We start from the raw sequence: 27,454 nt of genomic DNA, 5'->3' as shown, positions 1-27,454 counted from the left end.
CCTCAACTGGCTGCTCTTTCCCTTAAACTTGGTAGATGCTTCCACATGCATGGGGGGCCTCTCCTGATGACTTATTCCACTTGTCTATTTGTCATTTCTGTGGTCTGGCACTGGCAGTTCAGAACTTTACAATGTTGGAAGTTTGCTCCTAAAGAGCTGTGGCCAAGCTTGCTGCCAAGGAAACTTTCTTAGCCTAAATCCAAGATCTCCATGAAGAGAAGGGGGGGGGGGGGGGGAGAAGAGAGGAAGAAATAGGTTGTCAGAAAGTGTTTTGATATTTATGTGTCATGTCCTTGGGAGTACTTGTATATATTTGCTACTAGAGGCATGGGAAGTAAGGGGAAAGTGCTAAGTGAACTCAGGGTTAGTGTGCATCAGTTTCTGGTTATTGTTGTTTTTAACCTTCTCTTAGATTCTGGTATTCTAGACCATGAAAACAGTTGAAATTATTTTAACTTTGTTGCATAATTTGTCATGAAGAAATCTGAGAAGTCATGAAGATTGGGAAAAAATGGCTTGTTCACCATCTTGTAGCTCATGTGACCCAGGAATACTAAGCTTATTTTTACACTGTATATGAACTTATTAATCTAAATGAGTTTATTATTCTTTCTAGAAAAACAGAAGAAAACAATACATAATAAGTGTGTGTACAATAATATTTTCATTTTTGAAATAATTTTTCTTTCTAGGTCACCAAAAATATTACATCAGGGAAGCTTGACTCCTAATTCCTGCTTAGATAAACCACCATGTTCTAGAAGACTAAGGTTAATATCACCACTTATTAATGTTGCTACAAAGAATTCTACTAAAAGGTATATTGCAGAATTATCACCTTTTTAAAATTTGCTAGGTTATGTTAAGGTTGAAAATGGTAGGGGGTTCTAAAAAGTTTTCTGTAATCTTAGTCTTCCATTTAGATTTAGGATTTAAATTGAGGCTTTTAAACTGAGCTCTGTGAACTTGTTTAAAGTGAAGTTTTACAATTGTAATTCACTATAATTGATTTTTTTTGTAATCTTATATATTTTATTTTATGCATTTTATAATAGCATTTTGAGAAAAGATCCATAGTAGTCCAGCAAAAGGGCCATGATACAGAAGAGGTCAAGATTTCCTGATCTAGCTGTTAACTTTTTTTTTTTTTTTCCCAATTGGCAGGGTATAAGAAAAAGGAGATGATTAAATAAAATAGATCTGGAGATGAGCAAAATAGGAATTTATTTCCTTCCATTTTGAAGAGTGGGGTTAGAATGTTTAGTTAATAAGTGAAATAGACCATGAGTACAAAAATGAAAAATAAAATTGAGGATCAAATAATTATTAGGTATATGTAAATAATGAATTTAGGACACTAGGAAAATGAAAAAGAAAAAAAGATAATTGAGTACACAGCTTCAGAATGATGGAAAGGCAATTATGTCTATACAACACCATATTGGGAATCGAGTCTTCCAACTGATTTTGGAAGGTTTAATGTACATTGTAGAACAAGAGAACAAATATGTCTACTTCTCTTAAGAGTTTCCTGAGGAGTTGCCCTCAGGCAAAGTGTATGGGATACTTTATTGTTGGTTATCACAAGTGGGAAACAGTACTGGGGTACAGGAGCTTGCAGCTAAACTTGGTCCTCATGATAGGTAGAAATTTAATTCTTATCACATACTTTTTACCAGTCATCTCTAGTAGAGGGATTGCTTGCTTCTCTCCAAGAATTATTGAAGAATCTATGTTACAATAAATCAGTTTCAAGGCCAGTGTTCTTACTACCTTATAATCTACAGTCTACCTTGTAATAGAGACTGGCATTCTTTTGTTAATTTAAAAAATTGAATTTTCTTAAGCCTTTTGTTTTCACAACACTCATTTTCTTCATATCTCCCCATTCACTGAAGGCTCATTGACCTTTTCCTTGTAAAATAGAAACAAGCTAAATGAATGGGCACTGACAATATCTGACATTTTAAACTTATTGTCTTCTAGCTCTCTACCCAAAAGAGGAGGGTATGTTTTATCATTTCTTTTCTAGAAATAGGACTGGCCATTATAGTTATTCAAAGTTTGGATTCCTATTACTTTATCATCATTCCCATTATGATAGATATTATACGTACATATTATTCTCCAGGTCCTGCTTATCTTTTTTTTCACCTTTCTGTGACTTCCTTATATCTGTAGTGTCTTATGGTGCAATAATATTCCATTACATTCATTTTACTACTCATTTGGTTTTCAAGGTTGTTTTTTTTTGGGGGGGGGGGGTTGATTTTAAAAATGTTTCTTGCTATCGTATATTATTGTGAATATTTTTGTATTTTAATCTTTTGGAACCCATTTAAAGTAATGACAGGTCTAGAATAATAAGCCTCTCATTCCAACCAGAGGAAGAAGATGTTACTAAGAGTTAATAATCTTGGGGGAAGGTGGGAAGTTTATTACTTCATAACTTTACCTCCCACTACCCTCCTGCATAAACATAAAGAAATAATAAATTTAACAATAGAGAAAGATTTGGGGGACAATTTAATCCAATTCTTTCATTTTCAAGATCATAAACTGCAGTCCCAGAGGAGTTGTGACTGGACAAGATCACACAGCAAGAATTATAACCTAAGTATTATGACTCCAAATCCATCCCTCTTTTTATTCCCTGCCCTCTGCAATGCCTCCTATTGGTCTAGTGATGATTTAATATGATAAACAAAAATGAGCCACTGTGGATATTTATGATGTAAATGGAATGAAGATGGAGTTGGTGTATTAGAACATTATGGTGATGGGGGGCATCTGGCAGTGCATCAGCACTTTCTGAATAAAGGAATTGAGAGAGTGAAAGTAGGATGAAAGAGTAAGAGTCATTGAGTGCATGTAGAGACCATTGCAAATGCTAGGGAATGATATTTAAGATTTTTGCATAAATATAATCTGTTTTGCTAACAATATGACATAGGAAGGGAAGCTGTTGATAGGGTAAAAAATCTTTGTCTCGAATAATTCTGATTTAAAAAAAAAAGGTTTGATATCTAAGATATAGAGAGTGTTAACACAAAATTTTAAGACTTCAGAGCTATTTCCCAGTGGTTAAATGATTAAAACATAGGAACAAGATGTCCCTTTTAATGGGACATCTTGACAATGGGACATTCTCAAGAAAGCTGCAAACTATTAGGAAAAGGTACTCTTAAATTACTAATAATATAAATGAAAATCAAAATAATTCTGAGGTAGTAAGTACCTCATATGCAGTGAATGGGAAAAAGGTGACAGAAAACATCTGTTTTTAAGAACAAAGATGACATGAAAATAGTCCATTTTCAAGGTTTGCAGAAAGACAGCCATATATGGGAGCTTGGGTTTGGAAAACCCAGTTGCTTAAAATTACATTACCATAGCTTATGTTGTCTTAGAATACTGTTAAGAAAAAAATAATAAAAGCTCTACCATAACATCGTAGAGACCAACCAGCTTAGCCCCCTTTCCACTTTACAGGTACTGGCTGTTCTTGCTTGCCCTGCTTAGTTAGCTATTTCTATTATTTTTCAAAAGTGCATTAAGTGCTATCCTTTAAAGCCAGTGCTTAAAGTTTCAAAGAACTGGGGAAGAACATACATTTTCTAGGTTCAGGAAATTTAAGGAGAGATGCATATTCTGTTGTGTTTGATCATTGTTAGGAGCCCATAGTATGAGATTGTAGTAATCTCAGAAAAAGTGTTTAGGTACTGCTACTAGCCTTCATTGATAGGCAGATTAACTTTTTCAGATAGATCAATTATGGTAAATCAGGCAGCTCCACATAACCTTTTGGTACCACTTACATTTTAAACACAGATAATAAAATCAGCCCTTTATTCCTTTCAGGGATTTTGTGAAGATGAGATAATTCATGTGAAAACATTTTGAAAAATAAACTTTTATATTGTGAAGAGTAGCCAAGAAAAAAACCTTTTGAACCCTTATCTGCATGACTGCATTCACTCAGAACAGGAACAAGTTTTTGATTTGAAGTTTGTTAGGACCCTCATAAACAAATATTCTTATATTTGACATAAGAATTCTGATTAGGAAGGCGTATATAGGGCAAACTTAGATTTTAAAATGGTAACTAGTTGGGTGGGATGGCAGCTGTTATAGTTTATAGATAAAGAACATTTTCTTGTGATTCCCTATTATGTTCTAGTTATAACTACTATATTGCATATGCAGAAAATATGTATGTTTTAAATTCCTATTTTTTAGGGAAATCAACACATTGAAAAGAGACGTTTCTAACATACTGAGAGAATTAGGATTCCAAATTAAACAAAAAACTCGAAAACTCTATATCAACAAAGACAGTATCTGGAATAGTGCCATAAAGGGATTCAGAAAACGAAACTTTAATCCATCAGACACAATTGAGGTACAGTTCTGTAATGGAAATGGAGATGCTGATGGATCAAAGCATGAATTCTTAAGCCTTTTAATGAAACATCTTGAGAGCTCATCATTATTTGAAGGGTCCATGTCAAAGAATATATCCTTTAATTCTGAAGGTAAATATTTTATTTATAATTAAGTATGTTTAGTATATATAGCTAGTATGAAATAAATGAACAAGAAGTTAAAGAAAAGAAATTAGAACTGTGGTTTAAAATATTAAAATGGAATTTCCCTCTGAGTTTTGCCATCTGTGCCTCCTTTGCAGCCTTATAACTTTGGGGCCTTTCCATCCATCCCACAGTTAAATATACATTTTATATATTCTAAAGAGTAAGAACTGTTTTGCTTTTTTTTTGTTTGTTTGTTTGTGTCTTCAGAGCTGAGCACAGTGCTTGGAAATTAGGAAGCACTTTTTCATTCATTCATTACTAAGAAAGAGTATAATAGAAAAACATGTTTAGTATAGTAAATCTTGGGAAAGAATTATTTTCTTTTGTGGATGTCTGTAGTGATTCCTTTTTTAAGTTATGAGATTCTCTGGTTCTATGCCAAAATGCAGTTTACAATTTTAATTTTGAGGGGATTTCTTTATACTGCTTTTGTTGTTGTTGTGTCATGTTCAACTCTTCATGATTCCCCCTGGACCAGACTTCCATGGAGTTTTCTTAGCAAAAATATTGAAGGGGTGTGTCACTTCTCCCTCCAGTGGATTAGGCAAAAAGAAATTTAGTGACTTGCCCAGGATCGCACAGTTAATAGGTGTCTAAAGCCAGTTTTAAACTTATACCTTCCTGATTCCAAACCACCTGAGTCACCTAGCTGCCTCCTAGGCAGAGGTTAAATGACTTGCCCCAATCACACAGGTAATAAATATTCAATACTTCACATAACTAAAAATAAAACCTATTAAATAGTGGACATAGTTTGTTTTTGTTGTTGTTGTTGCTGTTGTTTTCTTTCAGGAAAAGTCATGTTTTTTGTTTGTTGTTGATCCCACACAATTCAGTCTCAGTGATTTAAGGTGCCAGCTTCTGAGTTAACTTGAAGCTTCTTTTTTTTTCTTTATTTTCAAAACATATGCATGGATAATTTTTCAACATTGACCTCTGCAAAATCTTGTGTTCCAAATTTTCCCTTCCTTTGCTCCACCTCTTCCCCTAGATGGCAAGTAATCCAATAGAAGTTAAACATGTTAAAAGATAAGTTTAAATCAATATATGTATACATATGTATATATACATTTATCTTGCTGCACAAGAAAAATCAGATCAAAAAGGAAAAGAAAATGAGGGGAAAAATGCAAGCAAACAACAACAAAAAGACTGAAAATGCTATGTTGTGATAGCTATTCAGTTCCCACAGTTCTCTCTCTGGGTATAGATGGCATTCTTCATCACAAGATCATTGGAACTGTTCTCAATCATCTCATTATTGGAAAGAGTCATAGTGGACATAGCTTCTAAATATGATTTGAGCAATATTGATTCTTAGACAAAATATCTAGTTGTTAAACCTAAAACATAAGCATTATTGCTTATGTTAGGTTTTCAAGATGAGAATGCATGAAACTATACCCAGCAAATCTCTTCTGTAACTAGAAGTAGGAGATGATGTACAAACATTTTAATTATGCTTTGGAATTTTCTTCTCATGTTTCCCCTTAACTGCCCACTTTTGTAACACTAATTCAACAATGATTTGTCAAGTCCCTGCTGCTATGTGTTGATAAGTCATAAAGTTCTCTTTAGAAACTTTATGGACTTTGTATTAGGGTAGTAAAGAAGACATCCTAGTATTTTAAAATTCTTTCCACAAATTCAATAGAGATGTTTTTTAGTCCCTTAGATTTTGAATGTTTTGCTTTACCATATTTTGGATTATGTTTTTCTTAATTTAATTATTATTAAAATGATAGTTACTTAAGTAAAAATAAATAATAAAAGAATCCTCAATTTTCATTTATACTTACAGCTCTTAAAGAGAATCTCTACTATGAGGCTGGTAGAATGATTGCCATTTCTTTGGTGCATGGGGGTCCACCGCCTTTTTTGTTTTCTAAAACATTATTTCACTGCCTTATTTCTGGGCCAGAGAATGTAGAGCCAACTCTAGAAGATGTAGAAGACAGTAATACAATGCAAATAATAACCAAGGTAAGAATTTTACTGTTGTCCATGAAAATATATAATTAAGAACATATATTATTTGGCAAATTTAAAGTCCATAATTTAGGATTAAGACAAGGTATAGACTTGCATGCTTCTTGACTGTAGCTTATTGCCTATTTAGAAAACTATATTTTGGAACAGAAAATTACTATTATCATCACTGAAGTATGTGTTAAACTTTTAACTAAAAAAAATTCTTAATTTCCCAAGTATAAATCCAAAGTAGAAATAAAGCAGTAGATAAGTTTTGTTTAAGGCGTACACCTCTCTAGTAAATATATACATATATGTTTATTTTTTCTTGGTGCAGATTAAAAGTTCAAAAAATTTGACTCACTTAAGGTCAGCAATACGTGATTACTTTGAATACCTCTCTCACATTGGATGTCTAAGACTTGTAACAATGCTAAGTGACAAGGATGTATTAGTAAAAGACATACTCACCTATCATGTAATTAAAAGAGTGCAGGCACCCTTGGACAGGTAGGTTTGTTTGCATGTGGAATTCTAGAATTATGTTTTAATTTACATGACCCAGCTTCTCACTGGTAATTGAAGTTGTATTTGGTATCCCATCCATATCATAGCAAACCTAGAAGTAAGCTTCATTTAGTGTACTCTTTGCATGGATTTCAGCTCCTCCAGTGAATAAAACCTATCAGCCTCACCTTATGGAATGGTTTTACTATACAATAACAGCTCACATTTGTTTTGTTCTTAAAGGTTTCCAAAGCCTATTACCTCCTTTGATGATTATAATAGTCCTATTAAGAAGGCATTTTCATTATTATGATATTTTTTTTACAGGTAAGGAAATAGGCTCAACAAGGTTAAATGACTAAAGTTTCTGAGGCTGCCATAATTCTAGTGTGTAATAGGAGAAAGTAGCATCATTTCAGCATATCATGTCCTCTGTAAGGCAGAAATGTGAATTTTTAAAATAATTAGAGCATATTAAAGAGATATTATTAATTTCTTTTTGCCTATAATTGGCTCTAATTGCAAGCCTAACATTTTTGAAGTCATGGCTTCTGAGGACACATTTTTCGTCTTTTAACAAATAGAATGACATCATTTGGAAATGCTTAATTATTTCTTATATAAAGCTCCTTTATGTATATTACTATAACAATATTCAGGAATTTAGTTCCCAAATAGTTCTTTGAAACTAGACAGTTTTCTAAGCTTTATGTTCTTTTAAAACATTGTATATGCAAATGCATTAAAATATAAAACAACTGGATTGTAAGAATTTAATATCCTACTTCTTCATTACATATGAATATTAAATGAGATAACATGTATAGTGCTTTGCAAGCCTTAAAACACTATATTATTTTTAAGACTTATTCTGCATTGCTTTTATTATAGTGAACAAAACAAAAAGATTAGTACAGTTATACTAAAACAGATAATAGAGCCCAGGTATTTAGGTAGTTGGGATTTGATATAGATAGGAAAAAAGGGACACTGTGAAAAATATTTTTAAAATAAATTTTTATTGATGCCTTCTTTCCTAGATTATCATAGTTATTCCTAATATTCCCAGTTTCCCAGAGAAACATACTGTTTACACAGAATTTTTTTAAAGAGAAAATAAATGAGCACAACTGTTTTGATATATTGAAAAAGTCATAAAAATGTATAAAGTGTAATATTTATGAATCTCCCACTTCTATGAAGAAGTGGCTTGGAGATGTTCTTTTATATCTGTTCAAGTCCTTTATAATTTTGCTTCATTTACTTTTGATTTTTTTGTGGTAGGTGGTAATTTTTTCATTTACTTTTTTGTAGTTATTTTGTATCTTGATTTCTTAGCATTAATTAACATAGATCTTTCCAAGCTTCTCACTATTCATCATACACATAATTCCATTATGTTAATCTACCACAATTTGTTTAGTCATTTTCCAGGCTTCTACTTTGTTTCCAATTTTTGCTATCCAAAAAAAAAAAAAAAATGCTGCTATAAATATTTATTGTGATTGGAAGCTTTCTTTTTAATTAATGGCTTGATTTTTCTTTTTAATCAATGGCTTCATTTGTGTATAAGCATAGTACTTCTGGTTCAGAGGTTATAGACATGTTAATCACATTATTTGCCCTTTATTTTTCAAATTGCTTTCTAAAATGGTGATGCCATTTTATAGCTCCACCAATATCAGTATGCCTATCTTTCCACTACCCCTCCAATATTGACTGCTGTAATTTTTTGTTACCTTTGCCAATTTGCAGGGTGTGAGATGAAAATTTTGATTTGCATTTTCTTAGTATTAATGATTTAGAGCATTCTTTCATATGACTGTGAATACTTTGTAGTTTTTCTTTTAAAAAATATTTGTTCATATCATTTTACCACTTATCTGTTGCAGAATGGCTATTAGTATTATATATATTTATTAAATATTTATATATCTTGGATATGAGACACTAATAGGGCAGGTAGATTTATCAGTGGATAAAGTGGCAGGCCTAGAGTTAGGGAGATTCCTCTTTGTGAGTTCAAATCTGGCTTCAGACACTTATTAATTGTGCAATTGTGGGCAAATTCCTTAATCCTGTTTGCCTCATTCTTCATCTTTGTAAAATGAGCTTAAGAAAGAAAGGTCTATATACCTCAACAACGATATTGTATGAGGATGTATTCTGATGGAAGTGGATTTCTTCGACAAAGAGATGTAACTCAGTTTCAGTTGATCAAGGATGCACAGAAGCAGCTACACCCAAAGAAAGAACACTGGGAAATGAATGTAAACTGCTTGCATTTTTGTTTTTCTTCCCGGGTTATTTATACCTTCTGAATCCAATTCTCCCTGTGTAACAAGAGAACTGTTCAGTTCTACACACATATATTGTATCTAGGATATACTGTAACCTGTTTAACATGTATAGGACTGCTTGCCATCTAGGGGAGGGGGTGGAGGGAGGGAGGGGAAAAATCGGAACAGAAGTGAGTGCAAGGGATAATGTTGTAAAAAATTACCCTGGCATGGGTTCTGGCAATAAAAAGTTATTTAAAAAAAAAAAAAAAGAAAGAAAGAAAGAAATGTCAAATCAATCCAGTATCTTTGCCAAGAAAACTCCAAATGAGATCATGAGGAGTTGGATTAATTGAGAAGACTTAGCAATAAAGACAGTAATGAGAGAAATTTGATTGAAAGATTTTTTTTCCTATTTGACCATTTTTCTTTTATTTTTTTTAAATTGCAAATAAAATGTTTAATTTCAGAAACTTAATTCACCATTTATAATACACCAAAACGTAATAAATGCAGAAATTAGATTAGGCAAAGGTACAGTATTTTAACAAAACTATAACCATTTCCTTTCTTATCCTAGCTGTATTAATTTTGTCTGTGCAGAAGCTTTTTCAGTTTCAAGTAATAAAAGCTATCAATTTATCTTTTGTAATTGCCACTATTTCTTGTTTGGCTAAGAATATATTTTTTACCCATATCCATGAGAGTTATATGATCTCCATTCTCTCAATTTTTAAATAATATGACCTCTAATATTAAGGTCACCCATTTAAAATGTATTCTGAAATATGATGTAAGGTGTTAGTTTAAGTCTAATTTCTTTGACTGCTTTATAGTTTTCCCAGCAGTTTTTAATCAAATAAGGAGGTTTTTCCTAAGGTAATAAATATTTTCCATTTTTATCAAATACCAGCTTATCCAGTACTATCATTCCTCATTCTCCTTTATCTAGTTTGTTCCATTTTCTCTTAGTGTCTCTCTGTTTCTCTAATCTATAACCAATACCACATAGTTTTGATAATTGTTGCTTTATATTATATAAAGTCTGGAAGTACTATTCCTCTGTCTCCTTACTTTTTTTCCCCCATCATTTCCTTTGATATCCTAGATGTTTTGTTTTTCCAAATGAATTTTGTTACATTTTATCAAGTTCTGCAAAGTATCTCTTTGGTAATTTGATTGATTTAGCATTAAATATTTAACTTTTGTGATAATTGTCTTTTTGTTATATTGGCACAGCTTAACAGTGAGTACTGCATATTCCACCAGCTGTTTAAACTATCCTTTCTTTAAGGAACATTTTGCAATTGAATCTATATAAGTCTTTTTGTACTTTGGTAGGTCCGTCTCCAGATTTTTTTTTTGCATTTTGTAGTTATTTGGAATGGAATTTTTCTATTTTTGCTTCTTGGATTTTGTTACTATTACGTAGAAATGCTCTTGACTTTTGAGGGTTTACTTTTATAGCCAGCAGCTTTGCTTGAAGCTTTACTTGTTCAGTTAGTATCTTTGCTGATTCCCTAAGATTTTCCAAATGTATCATCATATCAGCAAATAAGGACAGTTTTATTTCCTCTTTCTTTTTTTTTTAACCTTTAAAGAAGTTCCACTACTAGCAATATTGAATGTTAAAGTACAATGAATTTTTTTTTCTAAAATGTTAACTAAAGTCTTTTGTAACAAATTATTCATGAAAATCTGATCAGAAAATGTTCAAGTAGAATAATTGTTTTCCTCTTCCTGAATATTTGCAAAACAAAACTAATGAGGTTTTTTTTTTTGTGTTGTTTCTTTTTCCCCCTCAATAGAGTAATTCTTTTTTTATCTTCCTCTTTATAGTTTTCAGCAGGGGTTGAGAACTCTTGGTGTGTTAGAAACAATGCAGAAATATCCAGAAGCATTTTATAGTATCCTATGTCACAAGCCTGAGAGACTTACAACCAAAATCCTTAGTGATCTTTTTACTATTCACAAGTTGTCTGAAGCACAGGATACCAGAACTATGGGGTTTTGGATGAATTACTTGCAGAATGTTGAAAGTAAGTGAATATTTTATCATTTCCAAAATATCTGTGTTTTGATTTTGTTTAGGTTTCTACTTCATTGGACTTTGTTTTACTTGTTTTTTTTTTTTAGTATTTGTTTTGCCTCTCAATTTTATAAATTCCTTATTTTTCCTTAGCTTACATTAAAATGTTAATATTTCAGTCTGTTATCTGACATTCAAAGTAGAATATAACATAAGGTAAATAGTAAAATTAACTACCAAATTCTCTAAAAGAAAATGTAAATCTTTTTGGAAAAACAAATTTTATTGATAGTTAAGTTTCTACTGCATACAAAGACATTTCTGTAGCATACATTTTACATTAGAATTTGACATTTTTCTAATTTATGTACTACTGCAAATTCTTGGAAAATTTATAGTGATAGCTTATCAGTCATTTAATCAATCAGCAAGTATTCACTCATCAGCCATTATCTCTGCCCTCATGAAGTTTACAGTGGTCAACTTCAGTACTTCCATGGCTCTCTTGCTGCTTTAGGATGAGTCTGAGTTATATAAACAGTTATTATAGTTCTGTTTAATAATGAAAACAAGATGGTAACTAATACTTTTTTTTTCTTTCTTGTTCCATTATTTTTGTAATAAGCCATTTTTGTCATTTGTTAGTAAAATCATCATATTTGTACTTTTAACATCCTAGTGTGTTTTGTGAGGAAATGTGAATGACCCCAAACAAAGTAAAGATTGAAAGAGGAGCTGAACTGGACCAAGTACATACAGAAAAAAAAAGTGCTAGGACCACCCCAATTTGGAAAACATTGAGAGAGAAATTCTCAAGATATCTGAGATATCTTGCTACCAAAGAATAATTTTTTTTTTCATTTCATTCAAAGAAGTGTGATTAATAGGACATGAGTAGCAACCAACTTGTGTTTCTAATTTAAATTCTCTATAATAAATAATAAGTTAGTGGACTTCTACTTTTTTTTTAAATTGCATTTTATTAATAGGTATCTCTTATTCTCATGTAATCTACATTTCTCAATCTGTCTTCTCCCTGCCCTCCCCAGAGCTATTTAACAATTTAAAAAAAAAAAGCAGAACAAAATTCAGTGAAATTAGATGACACATTGATAAAGTTTGATATTATAAAGTGTTCCACACCCATAGCCTTTTCACATCTGGAAAGAAATAGGAAAAGGGACAATTACTTTCTTTCCAGTTATTTGCTATTTTACAAAGTGCTGCTATAAATATTATGTATATATATAATTTGTGTGTGTGTGTGTCTGAGTGTATGTGAGTGAGAGAGATACCTCCCTTTTTCTTGTGTCTTGTCTAAGCAGGAGTATAAGTATAAGCAAATTAATAGCTTTGCTTAATTATCAGGTATTTGTACTTTAGGTAATTTCCTTAAGTAATTCTTTGTCAGAAAAGTTAGACCAATTCACTGCACTACTAACAGTGCTTTAGTATGTCTCTTTTCCTATAGCCTTTCTACCAAAGGTCAGTCTTCTGTGAGATGTCTACTATCCATATAAAAAGACCATTACAACAGATGTAATAAAAGAGGAGTTTGTTCAATGAATCATAAAACAGAAAAACAATTTAACAAGATGTTAATCTTCATTCTTTAAACTGTTCCATATGATGCAAATTCATGCAATTTACTACAAATGATTAAAGACTCCAGACTCTCCTGTTTTGGGGATGACATTGTGTTATTTGCATCAAGCTCTCCCTGCACTACTACTACAAGTTCTTAATGAAATCTATAACCATTCAAAAGACTTCAATGTAACCATCCATAAAGGGAAAACCAAATGAATAAGGAAAACTATTGTCTGAATTATGACAATGCAGCTGAATATGTAGGCCATTGAGTTAGACCATCAATACATATAACTTAGAAGATTCTCCAGATGGATAATGAACCAGGACTAGAATTGAATAGATTTTTCTATATTACATATGAAAAACAGCATAGAACTTCCCATCATCCCATGTTGCACTCTGAAATAAAATCTATCTTTTTATAGTAATGTAATATGTTTTTATAAATTATGAAACACCAAAATCTTTGAAAATTCACAATTGCAGATTATCCAAAGGACAATACATATTGTCAAAGATGGATTTGCACTTAAAATGGCAAGGTAGAACCCAGAAAATATATATAATTGGGGAAAGGCGGACTTGTTATATAGGAAGATCAAAGGATTTTAGGTGAACACTCTGAATTTGATACTCCGGAATGTTAAAATAACCTAAAGACCACCTTGAATACATAAGAGTCCTTATATGGAGGAATTTATGGGAGGAAGTTGACAAGAATTACAAAGGAAAAGATGAGGATAAATAACAGTCTGCCCTATTAGTAAGAAAATTCCTGAATAAAATCCATTGAAGATAAGATGGTCCAAAGTAAGTAGTTTAAGGTGAAGGAAATGTTTTAAGCCTCTCAAAATATTTTTGGAATAAAAAGGATCTTTTCAGTGTTCTTATCCTTGTTATTTTGTTATTAGGCAAAATTATTTCAAAGTTTCTTAAAAGGTACCCTACATTTCTCAATAGTATATCTTAACAGTTTTTCAACTTGGCAGTAGATATGAATAATATAAAGAAATCCGGTATCAATATGAGCTATTTTTATTAGGATCCAGACAAAAATTCTGATTTTGAAACTAATTTGTTCATTGTTTACTAATTTACCTTTTTTGTTTTTATTGATAACTTTTGTTTTTCATTCTAATTAAGATGCCAAAATTTATTTTTTAAAGAAATTATTTTTAAATTTTTTTTGTTTTAACACCATGTTAAAGGTTACCAAACTTTTGCCACTCAAAAGGTTGAAGATTTTCTAAAATTATGGAAATATTTTAACTTTTATGTCATTTTTTAAAATGTTTTAGGTGGAGAATCTGTAGTAACATTAGAAGATATCCTAGCTTTTGCAACAGGTTGCCGCTCTATTCCACCTGTTGGATTTCAACCTACTCCATCAATTGAATTTTTGCATGCTGATTATCCTGTTGGAACCAAATGCTGTAACAGGTTAACTCTTCCAATAACCTGCACATACAAGGAATTTCAAGAAAACATGGACTTTGCCATCAGAAATGCCTTGGGACTAGAAAGAGAAAAAACTTACTACAATGGATGTTAAATCTTATTTCAGAGGTGCCTCCTTATAAGCTGCTATCATTAGGTTCTTAACATTCCACAACTTAATCCTTATCCTCTTTTATCTTAAAACTTGCCAGTCCTAATTCAGTAATTTTGATATGAACTTAAACTGGTGACTTTTTTTATAAGTACATTATGTTAAGAAACTCCTTTTTCAAATTTGTAAAAAAAAAAAATTGCATTTTCTTAAGGCTTTTTCTTATCTATGAACTTCAAAATAAGTAACTTTAGTAAATTGTTTCTTTGTCATGATATACAGAAAAACTGTTATCAATTAGTTTTCTAAGTTATGTTTACTTCAGCTAAACTATAATAATTTTCCAGTTTTGTATTAAAAACTGGTTATCTTTCAGTTTTTTTTTTTTTTTTTTTATTTTAAAGCACTGAATAGAAATGCCACTGAAGTTAAAAGGTATTACAGCATATGAAGAAGAAGATACTGTTCTCAGATGGAGTAGTCCTATGGTAGAAATCAAAGTGCTGCAGATAGGACAGCTAATAAAAAAATAGAACTGTTCCCTATATTCCTGTGAAAATGAATTATATTAAAATTGTGCCAAAAAGTTAATATTTTTCAACTGTATCTTTGGCCTTAATGGTAACAGTTTTGATTTCTGCAGATTAGGGCAGTTCTATGCCTTCAAAGTGAGTGAACGTGGGTTAATAATTAATTATTTTAGTTTGTCATTTGCCACATTATGAATTTGATTAGTGGATATTAATTGATAATGTGAATCAAGTCTCTTGGAGTCTACTCCATAGATATTAACTTTCAATATAGGTAAAATGATTTTGTGTCTATTAATTACATTGGTAAATTATTTAAAGGAACAAAATTCTTATATTTATAAATCCATGTTCCCATTTCAGAAGTCTTTCTCAGTTAATTTCTATGTAAGTGTTATTTTCACTACATTCCTTCAAGATGTATGCATTTTAAAAAATTGGAACATTAATCTGAAGTTAGTGCCAAAGTTTAATGATCTTTTACATGTGTATGTAACTGTTTTTCCCCTAACTCCCAAGTGCAATGCCAGTTAAACTACTCTAAATTAAAATTCAGCAAGAAACCTTATGAAGTAAATGGTTTAAATTCATTTCTATATTCTTTTGACATTTGTTGGTATTGACAAGAGTACCTTTGAGCAAATTTGAGCTTGGAGAGAGAACAGAATAATCTCAGCTTCTCTTCTTTTTCCTTTTTAGTTTTGAAAGTTAAACTTATTTATTTGACATGGTTTTTGAATGAGGTTGTGTTTTAAAACTTTTATAGCTTCTGGAACTTCTTTCAACAACTTTACTTCTCTTGGATTCACTTATGTTAAAGCCTTTAGGTAATAATGATATTGTAAATCTTTTATTTTTTAATTATGTCTAAACAAAAATCAGTTTGTAGTTTACTTTTCATATGGTTATATTTATATAATTTCAAAATTGTATCTATGGCTAAGCTTGGCTCTTTTTTCCACTTAAGCATGTTTCTTTTAATCACTAATATTCTAGTATTTTCTTGCAATATCTTTTGGGCCTGTACCATTTATTTTTCTTTTCAAATTAAATGAGATAAATAATCACTGAATCATTGATAACTAAATGATGAGTGATTCCATGCTAACAAAAATCAATGTTTTAAAAAAATAAAAAAGATAAATTTGCCAAGTGGCTTTGCCTTTAGTGTTCAGTGATCCTAAGGGAAATAATTAGAATAAGATTTACTCTATTTGTAAATAGACAACATTTGATGATACTTTGTTACTTTTATGATGAATTGTACTGTGTTCTGATTGTAATATCAAATGTAAAATATTTCCTTTCATTTTACTTTGGTTATTTACTTTAATATATGTAGCTTATGTCAACTTTTATGCAATTTAAAATTTGTTGTAATCAATTTCAAATTCAATTCTGCTAGTGAAAGTTGTATTTATATACATGAATTATTTTTAAACTTTAAGCAGAATGACAATGCGTAGAGAGCTGGTCTCAAAGCCAGGAAGACTAAGATTGAAAGTGTGCATCTGACACACCCTAATTTATGGAACAAATTCTTAATGTCAATGCCCCAGTCATCTTTCTAAGAATAAATTACAGAGGTGTTATGGGCCTGCATTGGTAAAGGGAATATCTTCACCTGAGAATTCCCTATATTAATGAAATTAGTTTCAGTTTTTATCCCTAAATACAAACCTTTTAACTGGAGAGAAACTTAGATATCTCTCTGGGTTCTGTTGACAGCCTTTTCAGTACACATATCTTTGTCTACTCAGTTTGATACCCAAATTTGGATAATTTGTAATGATGTCTTTATTGCATAGTAAATAACTAGAAAAATACATGAAGAAAGCATCCTTTTGTATAAACTGACACCCTAATGCTTTTCTTGCATGAAGTCTGTTCTGAGTAGGCGAAGAGAGATTCCTTTTGTACTAAGTGGAAAAATCCTTTTACATAAATTAACTTCAATAAAAGTTTTATTAAACTAAACATATGAACAGTAAGTACCACATAAATGAGGCAGCATTGTTATTAAAGCTTTAAATGAGACAAATAGCATTCTGAAATTAATTCATTTTTCATTTATCCTCAAGAGATAGAAAATTTTCATTCACAAACTTGCACATGACATACCCATTCACCTATCCACCAATGTAATGCATCTTTACTTTGCAGTCCTTAAGTGAGTAGCTGTTTATTGTCTCCATGGGTTTGAAGTGTGACTGTTTATTACTCTGTAACTAACTACTTTGTAGTTTTAAGCATTTGGATGTGTATATACTATACATACTGAATGTAATTGTTTTATATTCTTTATGTAACCCATAAGAAAATTAAGTGGTGAGATGATGGGTTTAAAATTAGGGATCTGGGACTTACCAGTGCTAAGATATCAGAATAAGGAAGGAACCCTCTGAAGCCTTCTTAGATTTCCTTCTAAATATCTAGAAAGCCACCTCAGAATTGATTTAGGAGGAGAAAAGCAGCTTACCAACCTGGTAGGAAATATCTTACAGGGATGGGAGGGGATCAAGGTCCAAAAGCAACAGCATGGAGCCTGCAGCAAGACTCTAGGCCTGGAGAAATCCACCAGTAAGGCCAAACCAGCAGCACAGCAAGGCCCCAACCCCAACAAAAGCTACTAGCAAGGGCTTGATCCCTTTGCTGACCATTAGTAAAGCCCTGTCCTAGGGCTAGCCAGCAAGGAGACCCCACCTCCTGAGGCTTACCAAATAGGGAGACCCTATTTCTATGGCAACCTAGGAGTAAGTCCCTGGGCAGATCAGCAATGAAATTATTCCTCCAGTGTCTGCTAGCCGAGAGACCTTATTTTTAGAGCAAATCAGCAGCAAGGAACCATTCCTGGAGCAGGTTAGCAATTAATCTCTACATTCAGAGAAGGCCAACTGGAGGTTCCAGTATAAGTCAGAAGGAAAGCCTTACCCATCAAAGAAAGTAAATAACTAACCCCTGAAGCCAAGTGAAAGTCTGTAGCAAGACCCAGAGCCCCTGCACCAAAAGCTTAGACCAGTGTAGGGCCAGAGCAGGACCAGAGCTTCTCTCTTACATAAAAACATCAGGTCACAAAAAAAGACAGAAAAGTAGACAAAAAATAAAAAGTTTAATTTTTGAAAGTGAGCATAAACTTTGAGGACAATAGTGTCAAAGTGGCTACATGTGAATCCTCAGAGAATAATGTAATTTGTTCTCAAGCCCAAAAAGAACTCCTGAACTTAAAAAAGGATTTTAAAAAGCAATTTAGAAAAGCAGGAGAAAATTGGGGAAAGAGATGAGAGTATAATGCAAGAGAATCCTGAAAAAAGTCAATAGCATGGGGATAGATATGCAGAAATTTACCAAGGACAAGAATTCCCCCCAAAATAGAATTAGCCAAATGGAAAAGGAAGTACAAAGGCTCACTGAAGAAACTAATTCCTTAATTAAAATTGAACGTGGAAACTAATGATTCTACAAAGCATCAAGATACGATAAAACAAAATTTAAAAATTAAAAAAATAGAATTTGCATGTTGGAGATGTGGGAAAACTGGGGCATCTACACTGCTGGTAGAGTGGTGAGCTGATCCATCCTTTCTGGAGAGCAATTTGGAACTATACCCAAAGGGATATAAAACTCTGTACCCTTGAATCCACCAATCTACGTCTGTATCCCAAAGACATCCAAAAAAAAAAAAAAAGGAAAAGGACCTATTTGTACAAAAATATTTATAGCAGCTCTTTTTGTGCTGGCTAAGAATTATAAATCAAAGGGTTGTCTCATACTTGGGGAATAATAGCTAACCAAGCTGTGGTATACAGTTGTACTGGAATATTACAGTGCTGAAGAAATGACAAGCAGGATGATTTCAGAAAAACTAAAAAGACTTACATGAACTGATACATAGTGAAGTGAATAGAGCCATTATACACAATAACAGCAATAAATTTCGATGAAGAAATGTGAATGACTTAGTTATTCTCTGCAGTGCAGTGATTTAAGACAATCCTAAAGGACTAACGAAGCATACCAGTGACTTCCGGAGAAAGAACATATAATGATTGAATACAGACTGAAGCATGTCATTTTTCACTTTTTAAAAAAATTTCTTGTACAAAACGACTAACATAAATATTTTACATAATTGCACATGTATAACCTATATTTGCGTATCTCAGGGAGGGGGGAGGGCAGAGATGAGAGAGGAACTAAACATGGAACTCAAAACTTTAATGTTTAAATATTGGGGGAGAAATGGTGATCTAAGTATAGATAGTGGTAGACACAAAAGATTGAGAAGGGAAAAAAGGAATGTTGTAAGACAGTTCTCATGTAAATTTGCATCATGCAAATTCAGTTTTACATAAATTCTAAAAGGCATGTATTCATAAACATATGAAGAGAATTTGGAAAAAAGTATTCTTTAAGTTCATTCCTAATTTTCATGGATTTGAAAGAAAGATGAAATGTTCAAAGAAGTAACAGGATTGTAAAATTAGCACAAGAACTGGAGCTAGAAGTCGATGAGAATGATGTAAAGGAGTTGAATCTCATAGAGAACTGTTGAATGAAGGTCTGATTGAGTTGTTTTATTAACTTTACAGTACTGTGTATGCTTTATTATTAAGTTTACCCTTCATAATTCTGTTTTATCGTGGTACAATATTCAATATCTGCATTTTAGAACATTTTATGACTTGTGTAAAGGTATTTTGTGTATGATTTTGTTATATAGCCCAAGTGAAATGGATGAGTAGGGGCAAATTCACATTATCAGTAGAGATCTACAGAATGGTCCCCTTAAGGTGAGAATTGTCTGTACTTCAATCATATTCAAAGGATTTTAGGAAGTGAAGTTTTCATATATGCTCTCAAGCTCTTGAAGGGCTGACTTTTGTATGTATTGTTTAGTTTTGCATCACTGGAGTGCAAATTAAAATCAGTGAGTAAATTGACAAGTTGGTAGAAATTCGAGTAAATTTATGCAATTTAATAATTATTTTAAGTGTGACATATTTCGGAATGTCAATATTTTCCCTTAATATTGGGTCATTCCTGTTGGAATAAATGATAGGTAATCAATAGTGTTTTTGTGATTTCATTAAACTTTTTATGTGGTAAATAAAAATAATTGCCGGTAGAAAAGATGATTGCTACATTTTAATAGCGATTATTATAATTTCAATATGTAAGTTTTAGTTGTGTAAATAGCAGTTTGACATTTACATTGCAAAATTTGGTAGCTTCAGAATTTAGCAGTTAGTATGTCAGTGTTGAATTCCATGTTTTGGATATATTGCTTATGGGAGATGAATTGTCATGTGTATCCATTTTTTGAAGTGCAATAAAGTCTAAGGATTCAAACTTATAACAATGATTTGGGGTGGTTTTTTTTTTTTTTTTTTTTGTAGTTTACTCAGTTCATGAACCTTTTTTTCGTGCCATCTTTCGCCTTCCCCACTTTTCCATAAAGATGGGAAATTGATTTCATCAGTGTCACCGCTTAGCCAAGTTTGAAGCCAGTCTCTCCCTCTCAAGACAGAAAGGGGAAAAGGCCAATAAAGCTAAAGGTTAATTTGCATATTGCCCATCTCTCCCCACTCGTGAGATAAGAACCGTACCGGGTGACCTCCTTTCACTCCCAGAGACCGACTTCCGATAGTGCAGAATCGCCACAGTCCATTGACTTTAAAATTTTCAAAGTGCTCCCATTCGGGCCTGGCAAACCACGTGACTTCATCCGACCTGGAGAAGGCGGGGCCTACGTAGTCAGGTGTCCTCGGGAGCGCCTTGTGATTCTCCGTTTTCGGCTCCACGCCCGCTTCCCGCCCCCTTTCCTTCCGGGGGCGTTAGGGCGGCCACGTCATCCTGCTGCTCCGGAGCCCGGGCGGTGAATGGTGGGAGCCAAGATGGCGGCCGCGGCTGCAGCCAGCATCCGAGAGAGGCAGACAGGTACCAGTTGGTTTGTGTCCCTCGTACTCTTCCTCTTGCTCCCTCCTCCCACGCTTCGCTTTGCCTAGGGCCAGCGTCGCCTTGGGGTTTGGGCCACCCGGCGAGAGCGGAGTGTCCTGCAGAAGCTGGGGGCTGAGCGGCCCCTCCTCCTGCAGTCAGACAAGGGGGATGCAGGCGGCGGCGAAGGGAGCGGGCGTCGAGGAGCGGGCTGTGCCAGCCCCCTCCCCGGGCCTGCTGCGTCCCTTCTGTCTCCCGCTCCCCGGTGGCCTTCTGCCATTCGCCGCCTTCGCCTGCCACCGCTAGCTGCATTTCTGCGCCCTTCCGCAGCATCCCGGACACTTGAGGCGCCCCGGGTGGCAGCTGGGGCTTTTCCCGGTCTGTCCCACTCGGACGGGAACCCTTTGGAACGGTTGGCCCGCCGGGTTGGCGGCCGGGGCAACGGCCCCTCCCGGGCGGCTCGCTGGGCGGCGATAAAAAGCCGAGGAGAGCGAGTTAGTAGCCACTTCAGCCACGAGAATTCTTCTGAAGACGCGCTCTTTTAACATATGTTGCCTCAGCTATTCCTGGAAAATAATTAGGGCCGGGGCAGTTAACATCTCCAGTCCTTCCTTCTGGCTGTTGGCAAAATACACGTATACGGGCGCGTACACACACACACATGCATATTTTCAAAGGTTCAAGTGGACATTTTGCTAACTTTGGCTGCTATTTATTATGATTGTAAAGGAATACGGTTTTTATGCACCAAATATGAGGCACGTAGTGTTTGCTTTCCCTTATTTTTTGCATCCTAGGTCTGAATTTTGTTTCATTCACATTTTGCTATTTGAAACTTTGAGTTTTCCCTTAATATTTTATATCAGAGTATTTAATGGTCTCTTCAAGAATCTGCTTGCTAACAATGAAAAGCAATTTTTAAAAGGATCTTTGAAGGACAGCTAAGTGGTGCAGTGGATGGAGCGCTGAAATCAGGAGGACCTGAATTCAAATATGATCTCAGAAGTTTAACACTTCCCAGCTGCGTGACCCTGGGCAAATCGCTTAACCCCAACTGCCTCAGAAAAAAAGAAATAAAAAAAAAAAAAGGATCTTTGGGAAGTTTCATAAATAAAAATTTTCATTACAGATATTTCTATTTTATAAATATGAATATTAAGGAAATTGGGGGATTTTAGTTCAGATGAAGTTGCTACAATGCAATACCACCTTGGTTATGTCGTTAACACCAGATCTGTTAGTCAATTTAAATGCTGAAGTCAATGTTTTCTGCCCCTTAATAAAATAAAATATTTGCTTTCTGAATAATTAATTGTATAGTGAGAAGGAATTTTTTTTTTCCTTGATGCATTTAGGGAATTATCTTTATGAATTTGCAAGACTTGCTTTCTCTTTTAAGAACTAAAATACTCTGCATATACATATATAGGTAGTGACCCAAAACATTTTAGACAGAGGAAACCCAGGAGCAGAGCGTGGAAGACTTAGTTGGCACAGGATCATATTTTATAGAGGTATACTCCAACCTCCTCTCTCTCCAGCTTCTTCTGTCCCTAATTTACAATTGAGAAGAAGCCTAGAGGGTATAAAAGACTTGCCAGTTTCCTTAATAGTAAGTTGCAAAATTATAATTAAATTCCTAAATTTTTAGACTTCAAATCTTTTGTTCTTTTCTTTCTGATATACTACTTTGGCTACTTAAAAAAATTTTTTTTATTATGTACTTGACAAACTCTACTATATACCTGAAGTACAGTATGTAGATCAATCTGGTCTATAGTTTGCCATAAAGGATTTGGGGGAGATAAGATTGAAAAGAAATTTATTACTCCAAAGAACCTAGAATTGGGCATTGTCACTATCTGAATGAATGAATGACTGAATGAATGAAATCTCTTATCATGAAAGTTGAAACTATGAACTGTTTTTAAAAGGACATTAATACATTAGGATTTTTACCTTAGAAAACATGTAACTATTATAGGCTTTATGCTGTGTGAAGGTTACAGGTAGTTTTTACACACTTTTGATAACCAGAATTCCATTTATAAATATTTATGTATTGTTTGGAACTTAATGTGTTTTCTTTTTTGTTGTTTTTGCTGAGGCAATTGGGGTTAAATGACTTGCCCAGAGTTACACAGCTAGGAAGTGTTAAGTGTTTGAAGTCAAATTTGAACTCACAACCTCCTGAATTCAGGGCTGATGCTCTATCTATCCACTTTGCCGCCTAGCTACCCCTTAGCTTTTTGGGGCAGAAAATAGGAGAAGAGGAAGGAATTGGAAATGATGTTGGCCTTAGAGACTGATAATGGGGCTTGCAGGAAGACTAGAAGAAGAAATAGCTTTGGGATTTTAATCTTCATTCTTCTCCCTTTATCCCTTGTCCCTCTAATCCTGTCGTCCTGCCCTATGGACTAGCCCTAGGGCCAAGTGAGGACCAGACCTAATTTTGGGGAAAGAGGTTTGTGATAATCTGATGATGAGAAAGGGAGACAAAAGGATCTTTAAACAGGTGACATACCCTTCTAGATTGTCATAGTATCACAGATTTAAAATTTGCAGGCAAGTGAGAGGTCATCAAGTTCATCTTCCTCATTTTATAGATAACATAATTGAGAATCAGAGATGTTCAATCACTTGTCCTGGTTCACACAAATGAGTCACATTTGAACCCAGTTCTTCCTGACTGGCTCCAGGTTCAGTGTTCTTATCCTAAATATCAGGTCACATAAATTAGGTATATAATTCAGAGATTTGCAAAATTGAGTTAGCTTAGAATTCTTTAAAAATAATTTCCAAAACTTTTATTCTTTGAAAGAATATTAATATGATAATCTCCAGTTAATGCATATTTATACAAATCTACTTTTTTCACAACATAAAAGTGAATTATATTTTTAATAATAGCTTTTAATTTTCAAAATATGTGCAAAGATAGTTTTCAACATTCACCCTTGCAAAACCTTGTGTTCCACATTTTTTCTCTTTTCCCTAGGCAAAAAGTAATTCAACATATATTAAACATGTGCAGTTCTTCTATAACTATTTCCACATTTATCATGCTGCACAAGAAAAATAAGATCAAAAAGAAAAAAAAAATGAGAGGAAAAAAAAAACAAGCAACAACAACAAAAAAAGGTGAAAATACTATGCTTTGATCCACATTCAGTCCCTATAGTCCTCTCTCTGGATGCAGATGGCTCTCTTTATCACAAGTCTGTTGGAATTGGCCTGAATCGCCTCATTGCTAAAAAGAGTCACATCCATCACTGTTGTATAATATTGCTGTTGCTGTGTACAATGATCTCCTGGTTCTGCTCATTTCACTTAGCTCATGTAAGTCTCTCCAGGCCTTTCTGAAATCATCCTGCTGGTTTTTTTCTTATAGAACAATAATATTCATATACCATAACTTATTCAGCCATTCTCTAACTAATAGGGATCCCCTTAATTTCTAGTTTCTTGCCACTATAAAAAGGGCTGCTATAAACATTAAAAATGAATTTTAAATGATATACTAGGAATGTGTTTATTCAGCTCTATGAAAAATAAACTGTTTAACCTTTCTGCTTATAATAGAGGCTCTCATCTCAGAGGGAATCTGAGGAAAACAAAATGTCTTTTTTTGAGAAGGCAAAGTTCAGATTTAGATAGACGATAGAAGTGGAGCTTTAATAAGACTTTATCTCATTTTGTAATAACACATTGTCCTGATTATTGACTTTTAGTACAATTCACAATCTGACTTCAGCCTGTTTTTTTCAGTTATCTTTTTTGATATAGAACCAGACTTTGAATGACTGAACCTTTCTAAGTTTCATCTTCTTCATCTGTAAAATGAGGGAGTTGGAATCATTGACCTCTGAGATCTTTCCAGCCTTGGATCTATGATTCTACTTCTCCTGTTTTCTTTACCTAACCCAAGGCCCAAATCATCTCTCTTAAATTCTCCTTTTTTTTTTTTTTTTTTTTTGGGGGGGGGGGGGATACCGTGGCCTTGGAGAGAGACAGCATCCCCTCTTCTGATGATAGATTTGTATGTAGACTAACCTCTTGATAGCCTTCAGTTTGAGTGACCAGTGTACATCACATTGTTTTAACTGTTATTTCTCTAGAACAAATTAATGGCAGTTGGTGGACTATTCTTTTATGTACTTGTCTGTTCTTTTATTTGTAAGGTTTTTTGGAGAACTGTGAGGATTATTTTGAGAAATCTGTTTGTAGGAACGTAAATTGAAATTTGGAAGGAATTTTAGAAGTTATGTAGTCCAACACCCTTATTTGGCAGATGAGAAAACTGAGGCCCAGAGAGAAAAAGTGACTTGCCTAACTTTATAATAGCAGTTAAGTGGCAGAGCAGGGTTTCGAACCCAAGTCATCTTACTCTAGCTCTAGTGCTGTTTCCACAATATCAACTTGCCTCCCAGGATATCCATGGGTAGTGTATACAAGCTTTTTATCCTCATCGAAGCTAACCCCTCTATTTAAACCCTTAATCCCTTTTCTTCCCTGCTCTGTCCATACCTTCTTTCTCTCCTGTCTCTTGATAGTTTCCCTTATCCACAAACTAACCCAAGTGTCTTACCCGCTTCTTAAAAATCCTCATTCTTACTCATCCCCTTAAGTTATAATTCTACATCTTTGTTCCATATTATTACCATACAGGAAAAAAAAATCATCTTTACTCCTTGCCTTTATTTTTGGATTCTTACTTTATTCTTAATGTTTATACTTTTTCATCTCTCTGGGTTTCATTTTCTCTTCATGTTTTCCTTCCTTCTCTTTGGTCAGTCCTTATTCCTCCTTTGTAGGATCATTATCTGTGTTCTATCCCTTAAATCCAGATGTATACCCAAGGATTTGTCTTGGACTCCCTTCTCTCTGTTCTTTTGGTGAGCTCATCATCTCTCTCTGTTATTATTTCTTTGCTGATGAATTTCAGATCTATAATTTTATCCCCAATCTCAAATTCTTAAATCCATGTTAATAATCGCTGGATATTTTTTAAGTAGATCTAAATCTGTCCAACCATTTTTATCAGCACTTCCAGATTAGGGCTGAGAATTAACCTCTTTGCTTCCAACTTAGCCTGTTTACAAATATATTTTGCAAAGCTCTTTCCTGGAAAAATTGTGTCCTAGGCTTCAGAGGACCATGCTGGAGTCTTCTATTAAGTGATAAAATTGCCTCTTCTTTCTACCATCTCCTTCTCATATCTTGGCTTTTCTGGAACTCTGGAATCATCTTACTGTGGTAAATAAAACCTCTGATAGGGAATCAAAGGCCAGAGACCTGACTTCCAAAACCACTTAATAGGTAACTTTAGGCTAACCACACACTCTGGGCTTTAGTTTCTCCATCAATAAAATAAAGAGATTTGATTTCCTCAGTTCACTTCCAGTTCTGTGCTGTTTCTATAGTTCTAGTTTTTGTGATATAGTTTTTGTGATATTTAACTTATGAAGGTTTAATATTGTTTGATTCCAGTCATAAACTATTGCTGAAGTTTGGAAGCATATTTTATAAATTTTCCATGTTACTTTTGACTAATAATCACTGTTATATACTTAAATAGCTTTTGGTCATATGATAGGGTCAGAAGCCATTCAGATTGTCTAAATATTTTAGATAGCTCAATTAATAAATCTTCTGGGAATCGAAGTTGATTCAGGCAAAACTGATTTGATTATAAAGTATAATGACTGAGGAAAGTTGCAGTTTCTTTTTTATTGTGTTGGTAGTAGCAGATGAAAAAAGAGGTGGTATTCCTCTTGTGCCTTTTCTAGTAGCCAGGTCCTAGACTCTAGTAAAGGGAAATGGCATATTCCTGATACTTATGGCATATGAAAAAAAATCATTTACCTGTTGCCTCTATGCTAACAATGGGAAATGGGCCTAGGAAATAAGAAAAACATTAATAATTTTGGGTGGTAGGTTTATAACAAACATCGAATAGAAAAAGATTGTTAAAAACAAAACTTATTAATACCATAAATTCTATTGTATTAACTACATAGGTTTATATTTAAGTATACACAGCTTTATAGTGTTGCACATAGTACTTTAGAATTGATGTCAAATATATAATGGTAGTACCAATTTCTGTCAGTGGCAGCCATGGGATTGAGAGGTGAAGCATGACTAGTGGGAAGAGTGTATTGTAAGAGTATAAGAGCAGCAAATTTTCCAATTCTTTTGTAAATTTGAGTTTGTAAATTGGACAGTATTTGAGATTCAGTTTCTAACTAAGAGGAGAAAGAGAAAGTAAAATCAAATCAAAACCAGTAATATTTCATACAAATTTTTTTTTTTTTTTTAAAGTGGCTCTGAAACGTATGCTGAATTTTAATGTTCCTCATGTTAAAAACAACACTGGAGAACCAGTATGGAAGGTAAGACATTTAGTATAATGGGAGAATTTCTTTCTGCCTTTAAATATAGTATATGATAGATTTAACTTATTTAAT

General features: G+C 33.5%; 2 protein-coding genes across 4 annotated transcripts in view; both read left to right on the top strand.

The window, feature by feature from the left end:
- Positions 1–20,393, top strand: part of G2E3 (G2/M-phase specific E3 ubiquitin protein ligase) — a 63,523-nt gene extending 43,130 nt beyond the window's left edge. For both annotated transcript variants that reach the window (XM_023501173.2, XM_023501178.2), the window contains 6 exons: positions 693–818; positions 4,240–4,535; positions 6,394–6,575; positions 6,901–7,073; positions 11,189–11,388; positions 14,270–20,393. In XM_023501173.2, coding sequence (XP_023356941.1) covers positions 693–818; positions 4,240–4,535; positions 6,394–6,575; positions 6,901–7,073; positions 11,189–11,388; positions 14,270–14,523 — 1,231 coding nt within the window. In that variant the 3' untranslated portion in view covers positions 14,524–20,393. The remainder of the gene's footprint in view (positions 1–692; positions 819–4,239; positions 4,536–6,393; positions 6,576–6,900; positions 7,074–11,188; positions 11,389–14,269) is intronic.
- Positions 20,394–20,842: 449 nt separating this feature from the next.
- The window catches only part of SCFD1 (sec1 family domain containing 1), a 113,237-nt gene continuing 106,625 nt past the window's right edge, over positions 20,843–27,454 (top strand). Inside the window, exons 1-2 of one of the 2 annotated variants that reach the window (XM_003756117.4) lie at positions 20,843–20,987; positions 27,309–27,379. In XM_003756117.4, the coding sequence (XP_003756165.1) occupies positions 20,930–20,987; positions 27,309–27,379 (129 nt within the window). In that variant the 5' untranslated portion in view covers positions 20,843–20,929. The remainder of the gene's footprint in view (positions 20,988–27,308; positions 27,380–27,454) is intronic. The other variant, XM_012546904.3, reaches the window with a different exon arrangement.

The sequence above is a fragment of the Sarcophilus harrisii genome, chromosome 2 (assembly GCF_902635505.1).
Source record: "Sarcophilus harrisii chromosome 2, mSarHar1.11, whole genome shotgun sequence".
In the NCBI taxonomy this organism is placed as follows: Eukaryota; Metazoa; Chordata; class Mammalia; order Dasyuromorphia; family Dasyuridae; genus Sarcophilus; species Sarcophilus harrisii.
This window is presented reverse-complemented; position numbering and strand designations above follow the sequence as displayed.